The 23476-nt window shown below is 41.3% G+C and overlaps 1 protein-coding gene across 1 annotated transcript; it reads right to left on the bottom strand.

Annotated features, from left to right (window-relative positions):
• Positions 1–501: 501 nt before the first annotated feature.
• Positions 502–23205, bottom strand: YIPF4 (Yip1 domain family member 4). Its single transcript, XM_017870610.1, has 5 exons — positions 22626–23205; positions 9903–10056; positions 8203–8374; positions 4297–4374; positions 502–624 (listed from the first exon to the last, which is right to left on the bottom strand). The coding sequence occupies exons 1-5, from the start codon at positions 22702–22704 to the stop codon at positions 502–504; spliced, it is 606 nt and encodes a 201-aa protein (XP_017726099.1). The 5' UTR covers positions 22705–23205.
• Between the last annotated feature and the right edge of the window lie 271 nt (positions 23206–23476).

The following is a 23476-nucleotide window of genomic DNA, read 5'->3' on the forward strand; positions in this document are numbered from 1 at the left end:
GACAAAAGGTAATATCTGGTGATTAAAAAGGAAAAAAATAGGCCAGGCGCGGTGGCTCAAGCCTGTAATCCCAGCACTTTGGGAGGCCAAGACAGGCGGATCACGAGGTCAGGAGATCGAGACCATCCTGGCTAACAGGGTGAAACCCCGTCTCTACTAAAAATACAAAAAACTAGCCGGGCGAGGTGGCGGCGCCTGTAGTCCCAGCTACTCGGGAGGCTGAGGCAGGAGAGTGGCGTAAACCCGGGAGGCGGAGCTTGCAGTGACCTGAGATCTGGCCACTGCACTCCAGTCCGGGCGACAGAGTGAGACTCTGCCTCAAAAAAAAAAAAAAAAAAAGGGAAAAAAATAAAAGAAATATAACTGGTAAAATCAGTAAGAAAGGTCACTTCCAAAATACTACCAACGGTTTGATAAAGAGTTTTATATCACAATATTCCCAGCTAGAGGCCTAGTATACTTTTGATACTGGAAAACAGTAAACTATGTAATACATAATCCTTAACTTACTTTTATAAGTGTAGACACCACTTCAAATGATCCAACCACCAAAAGTATAGGGGCTATTACAATGAGAGGAAGTAATGAATATCCTATAACTCCAAGGACTTGGCCATATGCAACCTGTGAATTTTGAAAATTTCAAAAAATGTCATAGAAATCAAGATACTCATTTTAATCAAAATTGAACACCACATATTCCTTGTTGTATTCAAATAAATGTGAGCATTAAGAATAAATCATAATCTATTATACTCATTATTTCAAATTATCATATAGTCTCCCATGTTCCTGGGCAGTCTCACCAACCAACATGGTTTCAATTGAAATAAATTTGCTAATACCCAAATCTACACTTCCAGCATTTACCTCTCTCTTGAGTTTCATACTACCTTCAGTATATCTCTACATTACATTTTGTCACTATTTCCCCTAAATTGTAGAATTATTTAAAGGGACTACAACCATCCCATTCAGATGAAAAATCCAAGGTCTAGAGAACCTAGATGTTACCAATGCAGACCAGAAAGAAAGGGAAGGTGGCCAGGAGAGACTGAAGAGAAAATATTTTTTTTTTTTTTTTTTTGTTTTGAGACGGAGTCTCGCTCTGTTGCCCAGGCTGGAGTGCAGTGGCTGGATCTCAGCTCACTGCAAGCTCCGCCTCCCGGGTTTACGCCATTCTCCTTCCTCAGCCTCCCAAGTAGCTGGGACTACAGGCGCCCGCCAACTCGCCCGGCTAGTTTTTTGTATTTTTTAGTAGAGACGGGGTTTCGCCGTGTTAGCTAGGTTGGTCTCGATCTCCTGACCTCGCTATCCACCCGTCTCGGCCTCCCAAAGTGCTGGGATTACAGGCTTGAGCCACCGCGCCCGGCCGAGAAAAATATTTTTTAGTGATTACTTTATGCCAAGTTCTGTGATAGGGCTTCACATGCTGTGGAGATCAAATGAAATAACAACCCTATGAAACAGGCATTATTGTCCCTATTGTGAAGAAATTGATTCTTAGAGACAAACAATGCTTTGCTTAGGAAAGCAAAGCTAGTAAGGTGTCAGTGTTCAAATTAAAATCTAGGCCCCTAAACTCCTACAACAGTCTTGAATTACCAAAAAACGTAACGATATACATTTTCATATATTATACTAGATTTTGTCTAGGACATAAGAAATAATATATAAACAAATATAATTTTGTGTCTATTAGAATTATTTTAAATTTCCATATGCAGAGTACAAAAGTTTCACAGATGTTACTCTAAATTAATTAAAGAGTTTTATTAAGATGCTCGATCAAACATATTCTAATATCATTCACTTATGAAACTGAAAATAGAAGGGAAAAAAGAAACTTTTTTTTTAAGACGGATCTCCCTCTGTTGCCCAGATTGGAGTGCAGTGGTGCGATCTCAGCTACTGTAACATCCGCCTTCCAGGTTCAATAGATTCTTCTGCCTCGGCCTCCTGAGTAGCTGGGACTACAGGCGAGTGCCACCATGCCCGGCTAATTTTTGTTATTATTATTATTATTATTATTTTTGAGACAGAGTTTCGCTCTTATTGCCCAGGCTAAAGTGCAATGGCGCAATCATGGTTCACCACAACCTCTGCCTCCCGGGTTCAAGCGATTCTCCTGCCTCAGCCTCCCGAGTAGGGGGGATTGCAGGCATATGCTACCACATCTGGCTTATTTTGTATTTTTAGTAGAGATGAGGTTTCTCCATGTTGGACATGCTGGTCTCGAACTCCCAACCTCAAGTGATCCACCCGCCCCGGCCCCTCAAAGTGCTGGGATGACAGGTGTGAGCCACCACGCCCGGCAATTTTTGTATTTTTAGTAGAGACGGGGTTTCACCATACTGGCCAGGCTAAAACAAAAACCAAAAAACCAACAACTACTCCTGGGCTCAAGTGATCCTCCTGCCTCAGCCTCCCAAGTAGCTGGGACTACAGGCATGTGCCATCATACCCAGCTCAAAAGTCCTTATTTATTTATTTTTAAGACAAGATCATACTGTCAGCCAGGCTAGAGTGTAGTGGCACAAACACAACTCACCACAGCCATAAGTCCTCAGGCTCAGCAAGCCTCCTACCTCAGTCCCTGGTAGCTCGGACCACAAGCACACACTACTATGCCTGGCTAATTTTTAAAGAGATAGGGTCTCCCTACATTGCCCAGGCTGGTCTTGGAACTCCTGGGCGCAAGCGATCCTCCTGCGTCAGCATCCCAAAGTGCTGGAACTACAGGTATGAGCCACGGCATCCAGCCCCTGAGTTCTGGTATGGTATCAGAGAATATTCACAATCATCTGAAAAGGTTACTAAAATACTCTCCCTTTTCAATTATATACCTGTATAAAGCCTTATTTTCTTCAGATACTTTAGCCAAAGTAATATATCTTAACAGATTGAATGGATAAAGCATATGTTAGAATCCAATTTCCATTCAGCCAGACATTAAAACTACTTACAAAAATGTAAAACAATGCTATGCTTCTAACTCTTTTGTTTTGGAAAATATGGTTGTTTTTCTTTAAATGTATTGTTTATGCTAAAATGTAGTTGGTTTATTGTTACAAATCTCTTTGGCAACGTGAGATCAAAACATCTGAGAATTTCTGTAAGAATAAATTCTGGCTGGGCGCAGTGGTTCACACCTGTAATCCTGGCACTTTGGGAGGCCGAGGCAGATCACCTGAGGTCGGGAGTTCGAGACTAGCTTGACTAACATGGTGAAACCCCATCTCTACTAAAAATACAAAAATTAGTTGGGCAGGGTGACAAGTGCTTGTAATCCCAGCTACTCGGGAGGCTGAGGCAGGAGAATCGCTTAAACCTGAGAGGTGGAGGTTACAGTGAGCCGAGATTATGCCACTGTACTCCAGCCTGGGTGACACAGAGTGAGACTCCATCTCAAAAAAAAAAAGAAAAAATGAAATAGGCCGGGCATGGTGGCTCATGCCTGTAATCCCAGCACTTTGGGAGGCTGAGGTGGGTGGATCATGAGGTCAGGAGTTCAAGACCAGACTGGCTAATATGCATCTCTACTAAAAAATACAAAACTTAGCTGGGCACAGTGGTGGGCACCTGTAATCCCAGTTACTTGGGAGGCTGAGGCAGGAGAATTGCTTGAACCCGGGAGGCGGAGTTTGCAGTGAGCCGAGATCGCACCACTGCACTCCAGCCTGGGTGACAGAGCAAGACTCTGCTTCAAAATAAACAAACAAATAAATAAATAAATAAATTTTGGCTGGGTGCGGTGGCTCACTCCTGTAATCCTAGCACTTTGGGAGGCCAAGGCGGGCGGATCACTTAAGGGTGGGAGTTCGAGACCAGCCTGGCCAACATGGTGAAACCCTGTCTCTACTAAAATTACAAAAATTAGCCAGGCGTGGTGGCACATGTCTACAATCCCAGCTACTTGGAAGGCTGAGGCAGGTGAATTGGGAACCCAGGAGGTGGAGGTTGCAAAGAGCCGAGATTGCCCCATTGCACTGCAGCAGGATGATAAAGGAAGATTCCATTAAAAAAAAAAAAAATTAATAAATAAAAAAATAAATTATATGCTTCCCTAAAAGGCTGCAACTACTTCATAAATGGGACAGGATATTTTCTTTTTCCTCATTTCTCGTACCATTTATTGAGTAAGCACAATACTAATGTTGATCATCTTAAAGGAACTAGCATAAAGCAATTCTGGGATAAGAAACAGTTTCTTGTATAGCTAATGATGATATCTGCAGTATCAAAAATCAAGCTCCCCATAAAAAAGAAAGGTTATTTTCAAAATAAACTACTTACTTCTCCACCAAGAACTCTGGCCAGTAAGAAAATTGTTAGTGAACCAAATATCCAAATAGTTATAATCCATGAGACCACCTTAGGGAGAAACATCACGCAATTAATATTTTTATACCAAATAAGCTGATAATTTTCCAATAACTCAATTCTCTGCCATAAATGACAGCTTAGCACGCCCAATTTCAGGTCATAGAGAGGTTATGTGGGCTCTCAGGTATCATTCCAAAACTTAATAAGAATACAATGTGTGATACAATTTTACATCCAAATTAAAATCTTAGCAATTATCAATTGCCTAAAGAAACCTCAGTATTTCAAAATCTATGATAAAAGATTATTGCAAAAAAAAGTGTTTACTATCAACCCCCTGTTTTACAGCATCCCACAAGAAAAATTTATTTCTGAAGTAAGTTATCAATCTTCTCTGGAAGTCTTTAAAATTTATGTTACATATTTATTCAAGTAATAGAATATGGAAGCCATTTCAGACAATTTTAACTCCTCAAACTTAGTGTAATGATACATACATATATTTATATTTTCAAGCTCTGTCTGCTGGGATGGTCTAGATATAACACCCCAGTAGCAACATAAGCACATTTATTGCCCAGATACTGGTTTATTATTTATTATTTTATTTATGTATTTATTTAATAGAGACAAGGTCTTGCTATGTTATTTGTTTATTTACTTATTTATTTAAGAGAGACCAGGTCTCACTGGTCTCGAATTCCTGAGCTCAAGTGATCCTCCCACCTCAGCCTCCCAAAGTGCTGGGATTACAGGAGTGTGCCACCACGACCAGCCCCAGAAACTGGTTTCTAAATATCATTTCCTAATTAAAGGAAGTAGGACTTCTTAAATAAATGGTTGGCCAGGTGCAGTGGCTCACGCCTGTTATCCCAGCACTTTGGGAGGCTGAGGCAGGTAGCTAACCTGAGGTCGAGAGTTCAAGACCAGCCTGACCAACATGGAGAAACCCCGTTTCTACTAAAAAAAATACAAAATTAGCCGGGCATGGTGGCGCATGCCTGTAATCCCAGCTATTCGGGAGGCTGAGGCAGAAGAATCACTTGAAACTGGTAGGCAGAGGTTGTGGTGAGCTGAGATCTCGCCATTGCACTCTAGCCTGGGTGACAAGAGTGAAACTCCGTCTCAAGAAAAAAAAAAGAAAAAGAATGATTGATTCCAAGGCTAGGGCAGGCAAAATACAAGATTAGCCCAGAACACTGTGTGAAGTAAGGAGGAAAGGAAGTACTGAAAAAAAAGAATGGGATATGTTGAAACGAGACAGAAGGCAAGTTGAAGGAGCTCCCAATGGTTAAAGCTTGAAAAATCTGAGCAATAAAATAAATTATGACAGTACTGGATAATAACTCAAAGAATAAAATGAATGAGGGAAACAGAAAAATCATCATTCTGTAAACATTATAGTAATAATTACTGCATGCACGATCTACCAACGGATGCTAAAATTAGTAGTCTAAAGTTAGATGAGAAACAGAATATTTGCATAGTTGCAAAGTACCTCCATAAGATATTTATTAATTACAAAGAGAGAAATAGTAACTTTACACTGGAGAAACTGAACAGATACTACCCCATCACCTAACCAAGTGATCAAGGTTAATATCACCAGTAATAAGACGCATCAGTATCACACATTCCCTGTCAGTATACAGAGAGGGGGACAATGTCACTTCTGTGATATTCTTGCCAAAAATGCATAATCCAAATTAAATCATGAGAAAACATCAAGTAAATCCAAATTGAGTGACATTCTATGATGGTATAGTAATCTTCTAGTTTTTTTTTTTCCTTTTTTTTTTTTTGGAGACAGAGTCTCGCTCTGTCACCCAGGCTGGAGTGCAATGGCGTGATCTCGGCTCACTGCAACCTCCACCTCCCAGGTTCAAGCAATTCTCTGCCTCAGCCTCCCGAGTAGCCTGCCACCATGCCCAGCTAATTTTTGTATTTTTAGGAGAGACGGGGTTTCACCATCTTGGCCAGGCTGGTCTTGAACTGCTGACCTCATGATCCATCCACCTTGGCCTGTAGGCATGGGCCACTGCGCCCGGCCATAATTTTCTGTTTTTAACCTTAGAACTACTTCGTTCAGATGAAAGATTATACAAAACAGATACAATTAGAGATGTTCTAGATGAAGAATCAGTGGTAGGTAGGAGACCAGAGTCCCCATTCACCTTCTTCAATGGTCTTTGCAACACTTTAACAGAATATCTGATATAAACAGAATATCTGATATAAAATATCTGATATCTGATATTTACTAATCTAGGGTAAACATTAATAGGACTAGTATAGTAATGCACAAAGAATCTTGTGATGGAGAGATTATTCTGGATTACCTTGGTGGGCCTTAAATGTAGTAACAATTGTCCTTAAAAGATGAAAACTGAGGCTGGGCACAGCGGTTCAGCCTGTAATCCCAGCACTTTGGGAGGCCAAGGTAGGCGGATCACCTGAGGTCAGGAGTTTGAGAGCAGCCTGACCAACATGGTGAAACCCCATCTCTATTAAAAATACAAAATTAGCTGGGGGTGGTGGTGCATGTCTGTAATCCCAGCTATTTGGGATGCTGAGGCAGAAGAATCGCTTGAAGCCAGGAGGCGGAGGGTGCAGTGAGCTGAGATCACGCCATTGCACTCCAGCCTGGGCAACAAGAATGATACTCCATCTCAAAAAAAGAAAAAAAAGATGGAAACTCAAGGAGATTTAAGTACAATAGAGAAGAAGGTAATGTGATCATGGAACCAGAGATCATAGTGATGCAGCCAGAAGCCAAGGAATGCTGGCAGCCTCTGGAAGTAAAAGAAACAAGCAACAGATTCTGCCCTGGAGCCTCCACAGGAACCAGCTCTGTAGACATTTTGATCTTGGTCAAAGCTTTTTGACTCATTTTGGACTTCTGACATTCAGAACTGTGAAATAAATCTGTATTACTTAAAACCACTAAGCTTGTAGCAATTTATTAGAGCAGACACCAGAAACTCATTCATTTCCAAATCCCTGTGGTGAACAGTAACTTTTTTACCCCTCAAAGTCTTAAACTTTGCATGAGGGAGTGATGTATGTATGTTGTGTTTTGGTAATAAAGTATCTGAAAGTAGGACAAAGGGATTAAAATACCAGTAGTAGTACAAAAACAAACACTGATGGAATCCTTCTCATCATTCATTTAAAGTAATGGTCATTTAAAGAACAGAATTATGAATGAATAAAAGGTAAGAAATATGAATATGAGCATTACATTTCAAACTGTTAATCTCTTGGGAAAATCAGAAGGTACATGAGCAGCCCTTCTGGTGACTTCTGGTCAGCTGGAAGTGGTTCTATCCATTTACCCCAGTGTGCCATACAAATACTAATACTTTTTTTTTTTTTTTTTTGAGATGGAGTCTCACTCTGTCGCCAGGCTGGAGTGCAGTGGCGCAATCTCGGCTCACTGCAACCTCTGCCTCCCAGGTTCAAGCGATTCTCCTGCCTCAGCTTCCCGAGTATCTGGGATTACAGGCGTGTACCACCACACCCAGATACTTTTTTTGTATTTTTAGTAGAGATAGGGTTTCACCTTGTTGGCCAGGATGGTCTCAATCTCCTGACCTCGTGATCCACCAGCCTCAGCCTCCCAAAGTGCTGGGATTACAGGCGTGAGTCACCACATCTGGCCATTCTATGTGAATCATGATGTGGAAAACTATGAAAGCATTAATCTAAGGTACTCCTCACTTACTTAATTATGGAACAGTTTTAGGAACAAACAAGTGAGAAACAACAGGTAAAGCATTTCTCAAACATAATATGGTATATTACAGTTAATATCTTATATTTAATTTTTGAAACTCTCAAAATATTTAGAATTTGTATAAAATAAGATATACTTACCCTAAACTGTCCATATAATGATATCATGGAAAAGAAAAGAACAACAGCCAGAGGACCCCAAAAGTCAGGATTGTCTCTCACCACTTGTCTATTAAAACCAAGTGATGGCATTGGCATCAAAACACATCGAATTTTGTAGTAAATATCCTTTAGATCGATGTCCAATTCTTCCCTATAATTTTAAAATAAAATTCTCAAAAGGCATACATTTACGAATACTAAAACAGTTGCAAAACAAATTAAGAAAACTTTAAGTAAGACAGTATAATCTCTATAGGTCAACAAAACATTTGCATTTGAAGTGCCACATTTCACTAATTCCAAGGTGTACATTTTTAACATTCCAACATCTCTAAATGTCGGATATATCTCAATCACTGGTATCTTACAATCGTCAGCCTGGAGTGACATCAAGTGTTTCTAATATTTACCTTTCCTTTTGCCAGTCTCCTGGAGGCACTATTTAAGAAAACTTTTAGTAAAATTTTCTGCTTGAGACTTTTTGGGCCTAATTCAGATGGCAAACCTATATGAGAACCAGTGTGGGTTTTACATTCTCTGGGGAAATTCTTTCTTTCTTTCAACATCTTATCCACTGCCAAACTGAAGCAAACTTCCTTGCTGTCTCTTTCTGGTACAAGTTATTTCTCATTCATCCTTACACTAATAAGGAGACAGCTCTTTGATGTCCCAGCTTTATGCTGCCTTTGCACTTTTCTGTTTAATATGTAAAATAACTTCATCTTATAATCAATAGTGTCTTTGATTTGATGATATATGTTTTTTTTGCTGGTTTTTGAGACAAGAGTCTTGCTTTCTCACCCAGGCTGGAGTGCAGTGGTACAATTTTGGCTCACTGCAACCTCTGTCTCCCAGGTTCAAGCGATTCTCATGCCTCAACCTCCCGAGCAACTGGGACTACAGGCCCGTGCCACCATGCCCAGCTAATTTTTTTTTTGTATTTTTAGTAGAGATGGGGTTTCGCCATGTTGGCCAGGCTTGTCTTAAACTCCTAATCTCAAGTGATCCGCCCACCTTGGCTTCCCAAAGTGCTGGGATTACTGGCTTGAGCTACTATGCCTGGCAAATATATGGTGTATTAACATTAAGAAACATAGGATGTTTCAGCACTTACTCTACTGATAATTAATACAAAGAAGATTCCAGAAATGCCTCAATTTTACAAGGCCATAGGTTCTTCTTTTCAAAATTATTTCTTTACTTTTTTCTTCAGATAACCACAAAATTTCAGATACTATAAAGAAAGTGAAAGCCTCTTTATATGTAGCTCTCCTCCCAGTGGCAGCTCTAGAATTTCTATATTGAAGAGATTTTGGAGTGGTAATCTTTTTGGAAATCTTAATTTGTCCGAAACTTAATTTCAACAGCAAGTACCTAAGAGCCTTGCTTTTTTAAATTGCATGATTACTTCAGATAGCTGACAGACCCAGGTAAGCTGGAGTAGACATACATGTGTGTGAGATAAAGGATTACCATTCTTTTAATTTTTGTTTTCTAATTGGTTAAAAAATATTCTCTCATTATTATTTCCGTTTTTTAAATTGCTAGTAAAACTGACAATTGCTATAGCTTTTAACTGAAAAGGTTAATGTTTTCTCTCTACATAACAAGAAAGAACATAATAATCATCCCACTGACTAGCTCTAAAACCAAAAAATATGTATTATTATTTTACATACAAGAGTGGCTTGTTATCTTCAGGATCATCATCTTCAACTTCCAGAAGCCAGCCATACCCTCTTTGTCTCAGAAATGTAGTAGCTGTAGATTCTTTGATAAAATCTCCGCCAAGATTTAATTTGACATCTGGGGATGCTATTGAACCACTGAGATCTTAAGAGAAAAGAGGACAAAACTATATAAACTAAGAAACAATGTGTGAATCTTAACCAAAGTGAGCAGATATTCAACTAAAATAATTATCATTTGAAGATCTCTATGAACATCTGCTATTGCATATAATCTTCAAATTTTATGGTGATAAGATACCTAAAAACCATCATTTATTTTATAAGAATAAAATGAAAGATGAAAGAAGTGAAAAGACATACAAAAGGTTTCACAGCTAATTAGCCAGACTGGTACCAGAATCTAGACTTAACAACAGTAATTCCTTAAAATTTCAATGGAAAATACATGCAAAATATGTTACACGACATCATTTTGTATTCCTTCATTATTATACATACCATGTGCCTCAGAACAAAGTAACTGAATAAATTCTTTTCAGAGGTATTACATATGTATATATACAAACTATTAGACAATTTATTTGCTAAAGGAAATTCTAGATAATTTCTCTCTACCTTTTCATGTATTTATTCATTCACACATTCTTTCATTTAAATCATCACATATCTATGCTAAGTGTTTCATATATTAATGTTTAGTTCTTGATAAATCTGGTGAGTAAGAGTTCCTGTTATTTCAGCCAAAATTTCCCTTTTCTTCACATAATTACATCATTCATCTTTAATTTTGGCAAAAATAAATAAAGGGCTATGTTTTGTTTTATTTTTTAGGTCAGCTCCAAAAGAGGTGAAGAGATTCAGTTATCCACATTAAAAAATAAATTCCGTGTAAAGTCTGCACAGTATCTTAGGAGTTACAGATAATCATGGTAGTACTAACGCCGTATTTTCCAGTTAAAAACAATGGAAATAGTTAAGGATTTGCCTGAGGTCACATAGGGATTAAAAAGAAAAAGCACATTTGTAGGACCAGACAATATACATTAATAAACAACCATCAACACTGTCAGTGCAAGTCACATGATTATAGTATTATTTCAGAAAAATACTTTTGGAAACAACAAACCAGAACACTCTAACACAGATAGATACTTCTCTGGAGATCATGTCCAACCAACACCAAAGTTAGTTTCCTTAAAAAACAAAAAACTGTTTTTCATATACAGTACAAAGAGCTTAATTTGCATAATACTCTATGAGTCACATCCCGGTCTGCTTGTGACAATCCTGCAATTAAGTTTGACAAACGGCCGGGCGCGGTGGCTCAAGCCTGTAATCCCAGCACTTTGGGAGGCCGAGGTGGGCGGATCACGAGGTCAGGAGATCGAGACCATCCTGGCTAACATGGTGAAACCCCGTCTCTACTAACAAAATACAAAAAACTAGCCGGGCGAGGTGGCGGGCGCCTGTAGTCCCAGCTACTCGGGAGGCTGAGGCAGGAGAATGGCGTAAACCCGGGAGGCGGAGCTTGCAGTGAGCTGAGATCCGGCCACTGCACTCCAGCCTGGGCGACAGAGCGAGACTCCGTCTCAAAAAAAAAAAAAAAAAAAAAAAAGTTTGACAAACGTTTACATTCTGAAGCTAAGTCCCAGCTTAGCTACTAACTGATACAGCAAATCATTCATGTTTTCTGGGTCCTAGAATCCTATTCAAAGTTCTTTCCAGGTTAAACATTATATGATTCTAAAAGTTTTATAAAGGAGCTCACTCAGAGATAAAATACAAGTATATTTGAATTCACCACCTAAAGTTTAAAAATAATCCCTATATATGTTATCATATAATCGTGTAGTTAAAATATTCTCTTAAAAGTGCTTGCTACTTCATCTTAATCTAAGTTGAAATGAGAGAGGTGGAATATAAAGGTCTATTTCTAATAGATACAAAGAGTGTTTTTTCTTTTCTTCTTTTTTCTGCATCAGAGTCTTACTCTGTTGCCAGGCTGGAGTGCAGTGGCGTCATCTCGGCTCACTGCAACCTCCGCCTCCTGGGTTCCAACCATTCTCCTGCCCCAGCCTCCTGAGCTGGGATTACAGGTGCAAGCCACCATGCCCAGCTAATTCTTATTTATTTATTTATTTATTTATTGAGACGGAATCTTGCTCTGTCTCCCAGGCTGGAGTGCCGTGGTGCAATCCCGGCTCACTGCAATCTCTACCTCCCGGGTTCAAGTGATTCTCCTGCCTCGGCCTCCTGAGTAGCTGAGATTACTGGCGTGCACCACCATGCCTGGCTCATTTTTATATTTTTAGTAGAGACGGGGGTTTTGCCATGTTGGCCAGGCTGGTATTGAACTCCTGATCTCAGGTAATCCGCCTACCTTGTCCTTCCCCAAGTGCTGGGATTACAGGTGTGAGCCACAGCACTAGGTCAAGAGTGTTTTTTCTTGATTTAACAAGAAGATTTATGGGGAGGGGGGAGAGGGGAGGGATTGCATTGGGAGTTATACCTGATATAAATGACGAATTGATGGGTGCTGACGAGTTGATGGGTGCAGCACACCAACATGGCACAAGTATACATATGTAAAAAACCTGCACGTTATGCACATGTACCCTAGAACTTAAAGTATAATAAAAAAAAATTAAAAAAAAAAAAAAAGATTTAGATCCAGAAATCACTAGTACAGCAGTGACGTTGGAGGTTTTGCAATTATGAGGCTGGAAAGGACCTTAACAACTGTTTCTTGGTTTCTAGAAAGGACTGCACTTAAAGTCCTTAATCTAAAGCAAAAAAGGATACATAAATTATAGTGCTAAGGAATGTTGTGCTTAAGAACTGTACCTATTTAGCAGTTTGTCATGGCATGGATGCAAGAACCTCAAAAAGGTATCTTCAGGCCGGGCGCGGTGGCTCATGCCTGTAATACCAGCACCTTGGGAAGCCGAGGTGAGTGGATCACAAGGTCAGGAGATCAAGACCATCCTGGCTAACACGGTGTGAAACCCCGCCTCTACTAAAAAAAATACAAAAAAATTAGCCTGGCATGGTGGTGGGCACCTGTAGTCTCAGCTACTCGGGAGGCTGAGGCAGGAGAATGTCATGAACCCGGGAGGCGGAGCTTGCAGTGAGCTGAGATCACACCACTGCACTCCAGTCTGGGTGACAGAGCGAGACTCCGTCTCAAAAAAAAAAAAAGCATCTTCAGCTTACAGATTTTGTAGTACTTTCTGTTCCATGTAAAGCAGAAAAATATCAAGGACACATGTGGGAATGCCAGCAATAGCAGTTTGACAACTCCCCTAGGATCCCCAAGACATAACTGTGAGTGAGAAAGAACAGGAAACTCCAAAAACTTGGCAGTAGTTTAACATGTTATCAAGTTAACAAGTGGAGAATGATGTCAGAAAGCAAGGAAAACAATTAAAAATCACTCCAGGACCATGGCTGACTTAATTTAAACCAGAGTAAGAACGAGCTAGTTTGGTTGCCAGCTCTTGGATAGATGTCCAGATAGTAAAACATGAACTTTATGTTAATTTCTACTTATTATACTGTAATATTCTTGTCATTTTCTAAGTAAAAACAATGTAAAGATAATATAAAAGTGGATTTAAAAGAAACAACCTTTTAAAAAATCTATTGTAAAAGGAAATTTTAAAAATGTTTCTACTGCTATTTTGGCTCAGAGTGAAGAATATCAGTAAATTTCAAGTCTTATTGAAAGCCACCTTTGGAAAACCCACACAACAAAATTAACAGGAATTTTTCTTCCCTTTCAACTCAAATGTATGACTGGGTATGGGATCCTTTCTCTGAATCTTCTGCTCAGCCTGAGAATCTGAAAGAGGAAAACTTAGTGCAGTGTGACAGTACACTAAAGATGAAATTTACTACTGATCTGCCCCTAGACAAGTTCCCGATTTCTGTGAAAGGAAAGTATCCTGCAATAAACAATGAACATTTTGTGGCACTTGCCACATTCTCATATATAAAGAAGCTTTTCCTTATTTAACAAGCAACAAGAGCAAGGACAAAAATCGTCTCATTTCATCTCATCTCAGACTTGAAAATGAAGTCTACGTGTGCTTCAGTATGACCCAGAATTGTGTATTTGTGCAGCAAAACAAAAACAAGCATATGTTTTTGCACTAAAAGATATTAATAAATTTCATTATTTCATTTGAGTTATAAGGATTCCATTTTATTTTTTTATTTTTTAGACAGAGTCTCTCTGTTGTCCAGGCTGGAGTGCATGATCATAACTCACTGCAATCTCCACCTCCCAGGTTCAAGCGATTCAACTGCCTCAGCCTCTCGAGTAGCTAGGATTACAGGCACCACCATGCCCAGCTGAGTTTTGTATTTTTAGTACAGATGGGGTTTCAACATGTTGGCTAGTCTGGTCCTGAACTCCTGGCCTCATATAATCTACCCTGCCTTGGCCTCCCAAAGTGCTGGGATTAAAGGCACGAGCCACCATGTCCGGCCTAAGAATACCATTTTAATGTATACACAGGCCTATGAAAGAGATCAAGAAACTGATGCATGTGCATAATTTTTTAATTGCTAGACCAATACTGGAGCTTGATCATGTTACTCTGTAAAAAAATGTTTTTTTCGGCAGGGCGCAGTGGCTCAGACCTGCAATCCCAGCACTTGTGAGGCCGAGGCGGGCGGATCACGAGGTCGAGAGATCGAGACCATCCTGGCCAACATGGTGAAACCCTGTCTCTACTAAAAATGCAAAAATTAGCTGGGCGTGGTGGCGTGCACCTGTAGTCCCAGCTACTCGGGCGGCTGAGGCAGGAGAATTGCTTGAACCCGGGAGGTGGAGGTTGCACTGAGCCGAGATCATGCCACTGCACTCCAACCTGGCAACACAGCGTGACTCCATCTCAAAAAAAAAAGAAAGAAAATGTTTCTTTCAATGTCTTGTATAAATTTTGTCTTAGGTTATATTTTTAATCATGTTATTCTGGTTTATGGCTTTAGTAGCTTTTCTATCAAATATTATCAGTAAATTTTCATATTGTAAATAATTAAATTCTGTAATTTATCTGATTAATCTATCTGATTAACAAAAGATGAAATTTCTTTTGTCTTATGTCTTTAAATTTTTTATTTTGAAAATTATAGATTCATAGAAAGTTACAAAAATAGAAAAGAGAGGTCATATGTACCCTTTACCCAGTTTCCCCCAATAGTACCAACTCACATAACTATCAAATTCAGGGACACTGACACTAGTACAATCCATAGACCTTAATCAGATTTCACCAGTTTGACATGCGCTCATTTGTGTGTGTGTATGTGTTTATAGTTATATGCAATTTAAACACATTTGTAGATTTGTGTAATGCCTTATGAGTTTTAAAACTCATGAAAGTAAGTAGAGTAATGAAAAAAGTAAACCTTATTTAAATCCCCTAAGAAAGGTTTGCTAAAATGTCATTTTCAGTTTTCAAAAAGGAAAAAAAAGTTATTCTTGCACCCATTACATACTATATATCATACTTCACCAGCATATTGTATAGAAAATATTTGTGATAAGACTAGACCTATATGGGTATTATTTTTCATAAGTAGGAATCACAGAGCTTGAGACAAACCTGGCCAAGATGGTGAAACCCCATCTCTACCAAAAATACATAAATTAGCCAGGTGCAGTGGCAGGTGCCTGTTATCCCAGTTACTCGGCAGGCTGAGGCAGGAGAATTGCTTGAACCCGGGAGGCGGAGGTTGCAGTGAGCCGAGATTGCGCCACTGCACTCTAGCCTGGGAGACAGAGCAAGACTCTGTCTCAAAAAAAAAAAAAAAAAAAAAGGAAAAACTAAAGATTCCTTTGTCTACACTACTAACTTGTATTAGAGGTGACATCCTTTCCGGGAAGGGGGAACTTCAAAGAATAGGCTAAATGGTCACAATAACTGAGTGACAGAAATTTATCATTTACTCAAAAGAACAATGACAGTAATTATCTACAATTTACTGATCACTGTATTGTGAGCTGTAGATATTATCATTTTTATATAGGAATAAAAAGAAAGAAGAAGGCCAAGGTTGAAATGCAATATATTGAGTCCAGTTCTCTTCACTAGATTTATATAATCTACCGTCAACATTTCCTTGCATCTATCTCAAAGGCATCTAAAATTCAATATTCCAAAACTGAGATATCTCAGGTCTTCCTCCATTTTTTTTTCATTAAATGATACTACTAATCTATCCAGCATTGTAAGCTAGAAGCTTATCCTTGATGGTTTGCTTTATTTGCATGTTCCCTCTCCATCCAAACCACCACTAAATTGTCAGTTTTACCTCTAAATATTTTTAAACCATGTCTGTCCACTTACCATTTCTACCACCAGTAGCAAGCTAATGCAAACCATCAACTCCTTCCTGCATGATTATAATGGTGTACGAACTGCTTTCCCCCCAGTCATTTTTGTCTCCTTCCAATCCATACTCTTCACTGTACCCAGGAGACTCTTTCTAAGATGCAAATATTTCACTCTTCTGTTTAGAATCCTTCATCTCCCTCCCCCAATTGCTTTTCTGGTTCAAGTCCAATAATTTCTACATGTCCTATCCTCTTATCCAGGCCCACTTATCTGCTCTCCTCCCTATCTGGACTCTATACTCTAGCCACACTAAGCCTCTCATTTCTTTGAATGAACCTGGATTTTATTTGCCTCAGGGACCTTGTATGAGGCTATTTGCTCTAACTTCACATAATTAAATATCATCCATTCTTTAGTTCTCAGATATACTTGCTGTATTAGTCCATTCTTGCATTGCTCTAAAGAACTACCTGAGACTAGGTAATTTATAAAGAAAAGAGATTTGACTCACAATTCCATAGGCTCTACAGGAAGCATGGCTGGGTATGCCTTAAGAAACTTACAATCACAGCAGATTGCAAAGGGGAAGCAGGCAGTTTTATATGGCCAGAGGAGAGAGAGACAGATAGTGGAGGTGCTACACCCTTTTAAAAAACCAGACCTTGGCCGGTCGCGGTGGCTCAAGCCTGTAATCCCAGCACTTTGGGAGCCCGAGACGGGCGGATCACGAGGTCAGGAGTTTGAGACCATCCTGGCTAACACGGTGAAACCCCGTCTCTACTAAAAAATACAAAAAGCTAGCCGGGCGAGGTGGCTGGTGCCTGTAGTCCCAACTACTCGGGAGGCTGAGGCAGGAGAATGGCGTAAACCCGGGAGGCGGAGCTTGCAGTGAGCTGAGATCCGGCCACTGCACTCCAGCCCAGGCGACAGAGCGAGACTCCGTCTCAAAAAAAAAAAAAAAAAAAAAAAAAAAACCAGACCTTGTGAGAACTCACTATGACAAGAACAGCAAGGGGAAGTCCACCCCATGATCCAGTCACCTCCCACCAGGCCTCTCCTCCAACACTGAAGATTACAATTCAACATGAGATTTGGGCAGGGACACAAATCCAAATCATTACACTTGCTTAAGCAAATTTTCCTTGATCTTGCAGACTAGACTATGTAGGTTCCTTTCATAGTTCCCTCCACTTTTCCTTCATTATATTTATCACTGTATATAATTATATATTTGTGTAATTACTTGATTAATGTCTATAAAATCTATGAAGGGATGGACTATTTGGGATTTTTGGGGGCGTTTGTCTTGGTACACATAGACTCAGTACTTATAATAGTGCCTGACCCATAGTAGGCAATCAACAAATGTGCATGCTTATTGAACGATTAATGGAAGGGCAAACAATACCATAAAGCTTAAATTAAGAAGTGACATTAGGCCTGGCATGGTGACTCACGCCTGTAATCAATCCCAGCACTTTGGGAGGCAGAGGTGGGCAGATCACTTGAGGTCAGGAGTTTTGAGACCAGCTTGACCAACATGGTAAAATCCCGTCTCTAGTAAAAAAAAAAAAATACAAAAAACAGCCGAGCATGGTGGCAGACCCCTGTAATCCCAGCTACTTGGGAGGCTGAGACAGGAGAATTGTTTGAACCTGGGAGGCAGAGGTTGCAATGAGCCAAGACTGAGCCATTGCACTCCAGCCTGGGCAACAGAGCAAGACTCTTGTCTCAAAAAAAAAAAAAAAAAGACACGAGATACATGAAAGCAAAAATAATTTATTCTACAAATAATTCTTTTGTGATATTTATGCCATGGGTTCTATGATAGGTACTGGGGTACAGAAAATATTAGGAAGTTTCCATTTCTGAGGGACAGTTAAAGCAAGTTTTACCAAGGAAAGAGCATTTGAGTTCAGTCTTAGGTTTTAACTTGAGGCGAGGAGGCGAAAGACATTCCAAGCATGAAGATCAGAATCTGCATACACATGGAGACAAAACACCAAAGCACATTTTAGAATAAAGGGTATGTGTGGCCAAACAGTAAGGATAGGTATCATTAAGAATGAGGGATTTGGCCGGGCGCGGTGGCTCACGCCTGTAATCCCAGCACTTTGGGAGGCCGAGGCGGGTGGATCGTGAGGTCAGGAGATCGAGACCATTCTGGCTAACACGGTGAAACCCCGTCTCTACTTAAAAAATGCAAAAAACTAGCCGGGCGAGGTGGCGAGTGCCTGTAATCCCAGCTGCTCGGGAGCCTGAGGCAGGAGAACGGCGTGAACCCGGGAGGCGGAGCTTGCAGTGAGCTGAGATCCGGCCACTGCACTCCAGCCTGGGCGACAGAGCGAGACTCCGTCTCAAAAAAAAAAAAAAGAATGAGGGATTTGGACAGAATCTAGAAGGAAGGGTATACACTGAAAACGTCTATAAGTTGAAAATATTCACGGTTAGTAAAACAGTATAAAAAGGGGTGAAGGAAGAATTTATGTGACGTGTAGAAACCAGGGAAAAGACTTGGAGCTGTACAGTAAAATGTTCATATTGGAAAACAATAAAAAAATAAGTGTGGGGTCAGTTAACACTGAAACCCAACATCATTGGGTTTCATCATTACGCACATATGTTGAACACTTAACTATGCCAGATACAGTAATAAATACTTTACATTTGCAAAATATTTGTGCACTTGGGTATTCTTATTCCCAATTTGTATATGAAGAAAATGAAGTTAAGAAAGGGTAAATTGGTCGGGCACGGTGGCTCACACCTATAATCCCAGCACTTCGGGAAGCTGAGGCGGGCGGATCACGAGGTCAGGAGTTCGAGAACAGCTTGGCCAATGAAACCCCATCTCTAACGATACAAAAAAATTAGCTGGGTGTGGTGGCGTGAGCCTATAATCCCAGCTACTTGGGAGGCTGAGGCAGGAGAATCACTTGAACCCAGGAGGCGAAGGTTGCAGTGAGCCAAGATCACGCCACTGCACTCCAGCCTGGGTGACAGGGCAAGACTTCGTCTCACCAAAAAAAAAAAAAAAAAAAGGTAAGTAGCTTGCCCAAGATCACATGCAGAGTAATTGATAAAAGCCAGGATGCAAACCCAGGACTCTTCCATACTTCAGATACACAATTTAGAAAAATGTAAGAAAGAGACAGCAGAAAGAAACGTGAGGAGACAGCAGACTAGCTCTTTGGTTTTGTTTTTTTGAGATGGGGTCTCACTAGGTTCCCTTGGGTGGCCTCAAACTTCTGGGCTCAAGCAATCATCTTGCTTCAGCCTCCTGAGTAGCTGGGATTACAGGCGCACACTACCACACCTGGCTGTAGACTAGCTCTTAATTCCAGATCTATCATGTGGAAGTTGCCAAACCTCTCTAAGCCTCTGTTTCTCTTTTTCTTTCTTTTTTTTTTCAAAAAAAGTCTTGCTTTGTTGCCTAGGCTGGAACACACTGGCACAATCACAGCTCACTGCAGCCTAGACCTCCAGGTCTCAAGTGAGACTCAGAGTAGCTGACCCCATGGTAGCTGGGACCACAGGTGTGCACTACCACGGTTGGTTAATTTTTTTTTTTTTTTTTTGAGACAGAGTCTTGCCCTGTCACCCAGGCTGGAGTGCAATGGCGTGATCTTGGCTCGCTGCAACCTCTGCCTTCTGGGTTCAAGTGATTCTCCTGCCTCAGCCTCCTGAGTAGCTGGGATTGGGATTACAAGTGCATGCCACCACGCCCAGCTAATTTTTTGTATTTTTTGTAGAGATGGGGTTTTGCCATGTTGCCCAGGCTGGTGTCAAACTCCCGAGCTCAAGCCATCTGTCCACCTCAGCCTAAAGTGCTGGGATTATAGGTGTGAGCCACCACATCCAGCCTACCTCAGTTTCTTTATAGAATACAGGAATAATAAAGCTCAGTGGGAGTCTAATAAAGAACAAATGAGGCTGGGCATGGTGGCTCACACCTGTAATCCCAGTACTTTGGGAGCCCAAGGTGGGCGGATGACTTGAGCCCAGGAGTTCAAGACCAGGCTGTGAAACATGGTGAAACCCTGTCTCTACAAAAAATACAAAAATTAACCGGGCATGGTGGTGTACACCTGTAGTCCCAGCTACTCAGGAGGCTGAGGCAGGAGAATCACTTGATCCCAGGAGGTGGAGACTGCAGTGGGCTGAGATCAAGCCACTGCACTTCAGCCTCGACGAGGGGAGTGAAACTCTGTCTCAAAAAAGAAAAAAAAAAAAAGATCAAATGAGTAGTATACTTAAAATACTCTAAATTTAAACTGTACAATATCATATTGTGTGAGGATATTATGCATACACATATAGCTCCTTGGATATATAAATCTATATGTCTCCTGAGGAAATACGGAGAAGTTTGAATAAACTTGATGGATTTTTACTTATTTCAGGTTTCTTAGTATATGGAATCAATGGGTTATCTACTTACATTATTGTCAGATTTCTTAGGTATATTTAAGAAAAGTAATTCCTGAGGGAAGGGAGAATGAAAAAAAAAAATACATAGAAACATGAGTTTGAACAAACATCATGTTCTGATACTTAATGGAAACAATTTTTTTAAACCTGGGAAATTGAAGTTGATATTACTCCCTAAGCATCATGCTACCAAATGTAGATGAAACAAACTGAAATATTTTGGGGTGCTGTATCTCAGTTTAAAAGAAATTTACGGCTGGGCTGGTAGCTCACATCTGTAATCCCAGCAATTTGGGAGGCCAATAATCTGAGACAAGCCTAGGCAACCTAGTGAGATCTACAAAAAGTTTAAAAATTAGGCCGGGCGCGGTGGCTCACGCCTGTAATCCCAGCACTTTGGGAGACCGAAGTGGGTGGATCATGAGCTCAGGAGATCGAGACCATCCTGGCTAACACAGTGAAACCCGCCTCTACTAAAAAAATACAAAAAAATTAGCCGGGCGTGGTGGCGGGCGCCTGTAGTCCCAGCTACTCGGGAGGCTGAGGCAGGAGAATGGCATGAACAGGGGAAGCGGAGCTTGCAGTGAGCCGAGATTGCGCCACTGCACTCCAGCCTGGGCGACAGAGTGAGACTCTGCCTAAAAAAAAAAAAAAAAAAAAAGCTGGGCATGGTGGCGCAGACCTTAGGGCTTCGTCGGTCCACTTTAAGAGAATAAGCCACCCAGAAAAACCAGCCACCAGATGGTCTCCAGCTACTCAGGAGACTGAAGCGATCATGGGAGCCCAAGAGTTTGAGGTTACAGTGAGCTATGATCAAACCACTGCACTCCAGCCTGGCAACAGAGTGAGACCCCACCTCAAAAAAAAAAAGAAAAGAAAAAAAGAAAAAAAAATAAATGTATCAGCTATGTTCCCTTTGACAGACAAAAATTTTATTGTACATTTAAAATTATGACCAGTACTATTTTTAAAAAACAATGCCAAACAGCACAAGAAAACAAAAGGGAAAACAAGCTATACTGATACACCATAAAATTTCTTAGAAAAATCTAGCTTTTTTTGCAGACTGGAATTTCAGTAAACATAATTTATGTTTTCATAGCAGGCAGTAAGTCTGGTCACTGGAAAATAACTGGCGCACAAAGTGCAATAAAAATTTGAAAACGACTAGCAGAATAATATCCAGGTTATGAGTTGGATAGGGAACTGAGAAAAGGAGGAAAACATTCTCCTGTGCTGTAGAAAAGTACAATCGCTTCCTCAGAATAGTACAAAGAAATCTGTAGGGGCCACTGGAAACACATAGTTGGATTACGCTAAATTTCCAATATACCTGGATTAATTTCTCTGAATACTGAGGTGAAACACTACAAAATGGGAGGAAAACGGCGACTCGGGTAAGACATCAAATTCAATAAAAACCATTTAGTTTGCATTTGCAGTGCGAATCTGATCCCAGACCCCCCCAAAAAAAGTGATCTCCACTGAGTTTGTATTTGCAGTGCCGAATCTTATCCCAGACCCCCCCAAAAAGTTATCTGTTGATACATAACAGAAGAAAACAGTCCTCCTTTCTTATTCTCATTCTTTTGAGATGTCCCTTGGCCAATCTGTCCTTTTTCTGAGTAACAGCGAGTAATTCCAGAAATAAAACCTTAGGGTTTCGTGGGTCCACTTGAAGAGAATAAGCCACCCAGAAAAACCGGCCACCAGACGGTGTGGGGAAAGCTAGGGGCTGATCGAGTAACTTGATGCTTTAAAAAGCAGCTCCCTACACCCCTCCCTCCGTCCTTCGGGGCCTCTTGGAAGGCCCGGCAGGCGCGGTGGGCTGCTGCCTATCCCCACTCGGCCACGACCGCCTCGGCACCAGAAAGACCCTACGGCGTCGGGCCCTGGCTTCCTCCCGGTGACAGCCCTTCCAGGGGCTCAGCCTCACCTTCCGCGTCTGCTGAGGAGACAAAGGTGAAGTCCCCGTTAGTGGGGGCATAGGCCGGGGGCGGGCCCGGAGGCTGCATCTTGCGGCCCCTCAGAGCCGGCCGCTTTAGAGGAGGCTGCGGCTGGGCCCAGACCGCGAGGCTGCCGCGGCACCGACCCGTACGCTTGCCCTACGGTGCGGCCTACGAGTCTCGACGTGCAAGCTGGGATCGAGGCCGAAGACTGGCACAGCAGGCCGCTGGGCTGTCCCAAGACTGCCCCACCAAAGTCCTCTTGGTGGCTACCACCCAAGCACCACGACGCCGGCGCCCTGACAGGACCATAACAGTGACAGCGCCGCTGCGATTGGCTCTTTGTAATGTGCTCTCTCATTGGCTCCCGGAGGAAGATTCTGATTGGGTTTTCCTGTTGTTGATTCCGGAAGTTTACCCAGGACAGGAAGTTCACTTGTAATTCGTGGAAATCTCAGGCCTCTTTTTCCTCCTTGGATGTTTTTGTTCCTTTAAGTGCCACCTTTCCTGGCGTTTTGTTTACCTTTTAATTGCGTTTTTGTTAAGTGGGTGGGTTAAAGAATTGTAGAACTAGGCCGGGCGCGGTGGCTCAAGCCTGTAATCCCAGCACTTTGGGAGGCCGAGACGGGCGGATCACGAAGTCAGGAGTTCGAGACCATCCTGGCTAACACGGCGAAACCCCGTCTCTACTGAAAATACAAAAGCTAGCCGGGCGAGGTGGCGGGCGCCTGCAGTCCCAGCTACTCGGGAGGCTGAGGGAGGAGAATGGCGTAAACGCGGGAGGCGGAGCTTGCAGTGAGCTGAGATCCGGCTACTGCACTCCAGCCCAGGCGACAGAGGG

Source organism: Rhinopithecus bieti, unplaced genomic scaffold (assembly GCF_001698545.2).
Source record: "Rhinopithecus bieti isolate Rb0 unplaced genomic scaffold, ASM169854v2 scaffold_5341, whole genome shotgun sequence".
Taxonomy (NCBI): domain Eukaryota; kingdom Metazoa; phylum Chordata; class Mammalia; order Primates; family Cercopithecidae; genus Rhinopithecus; species Rhinopithecus bieti.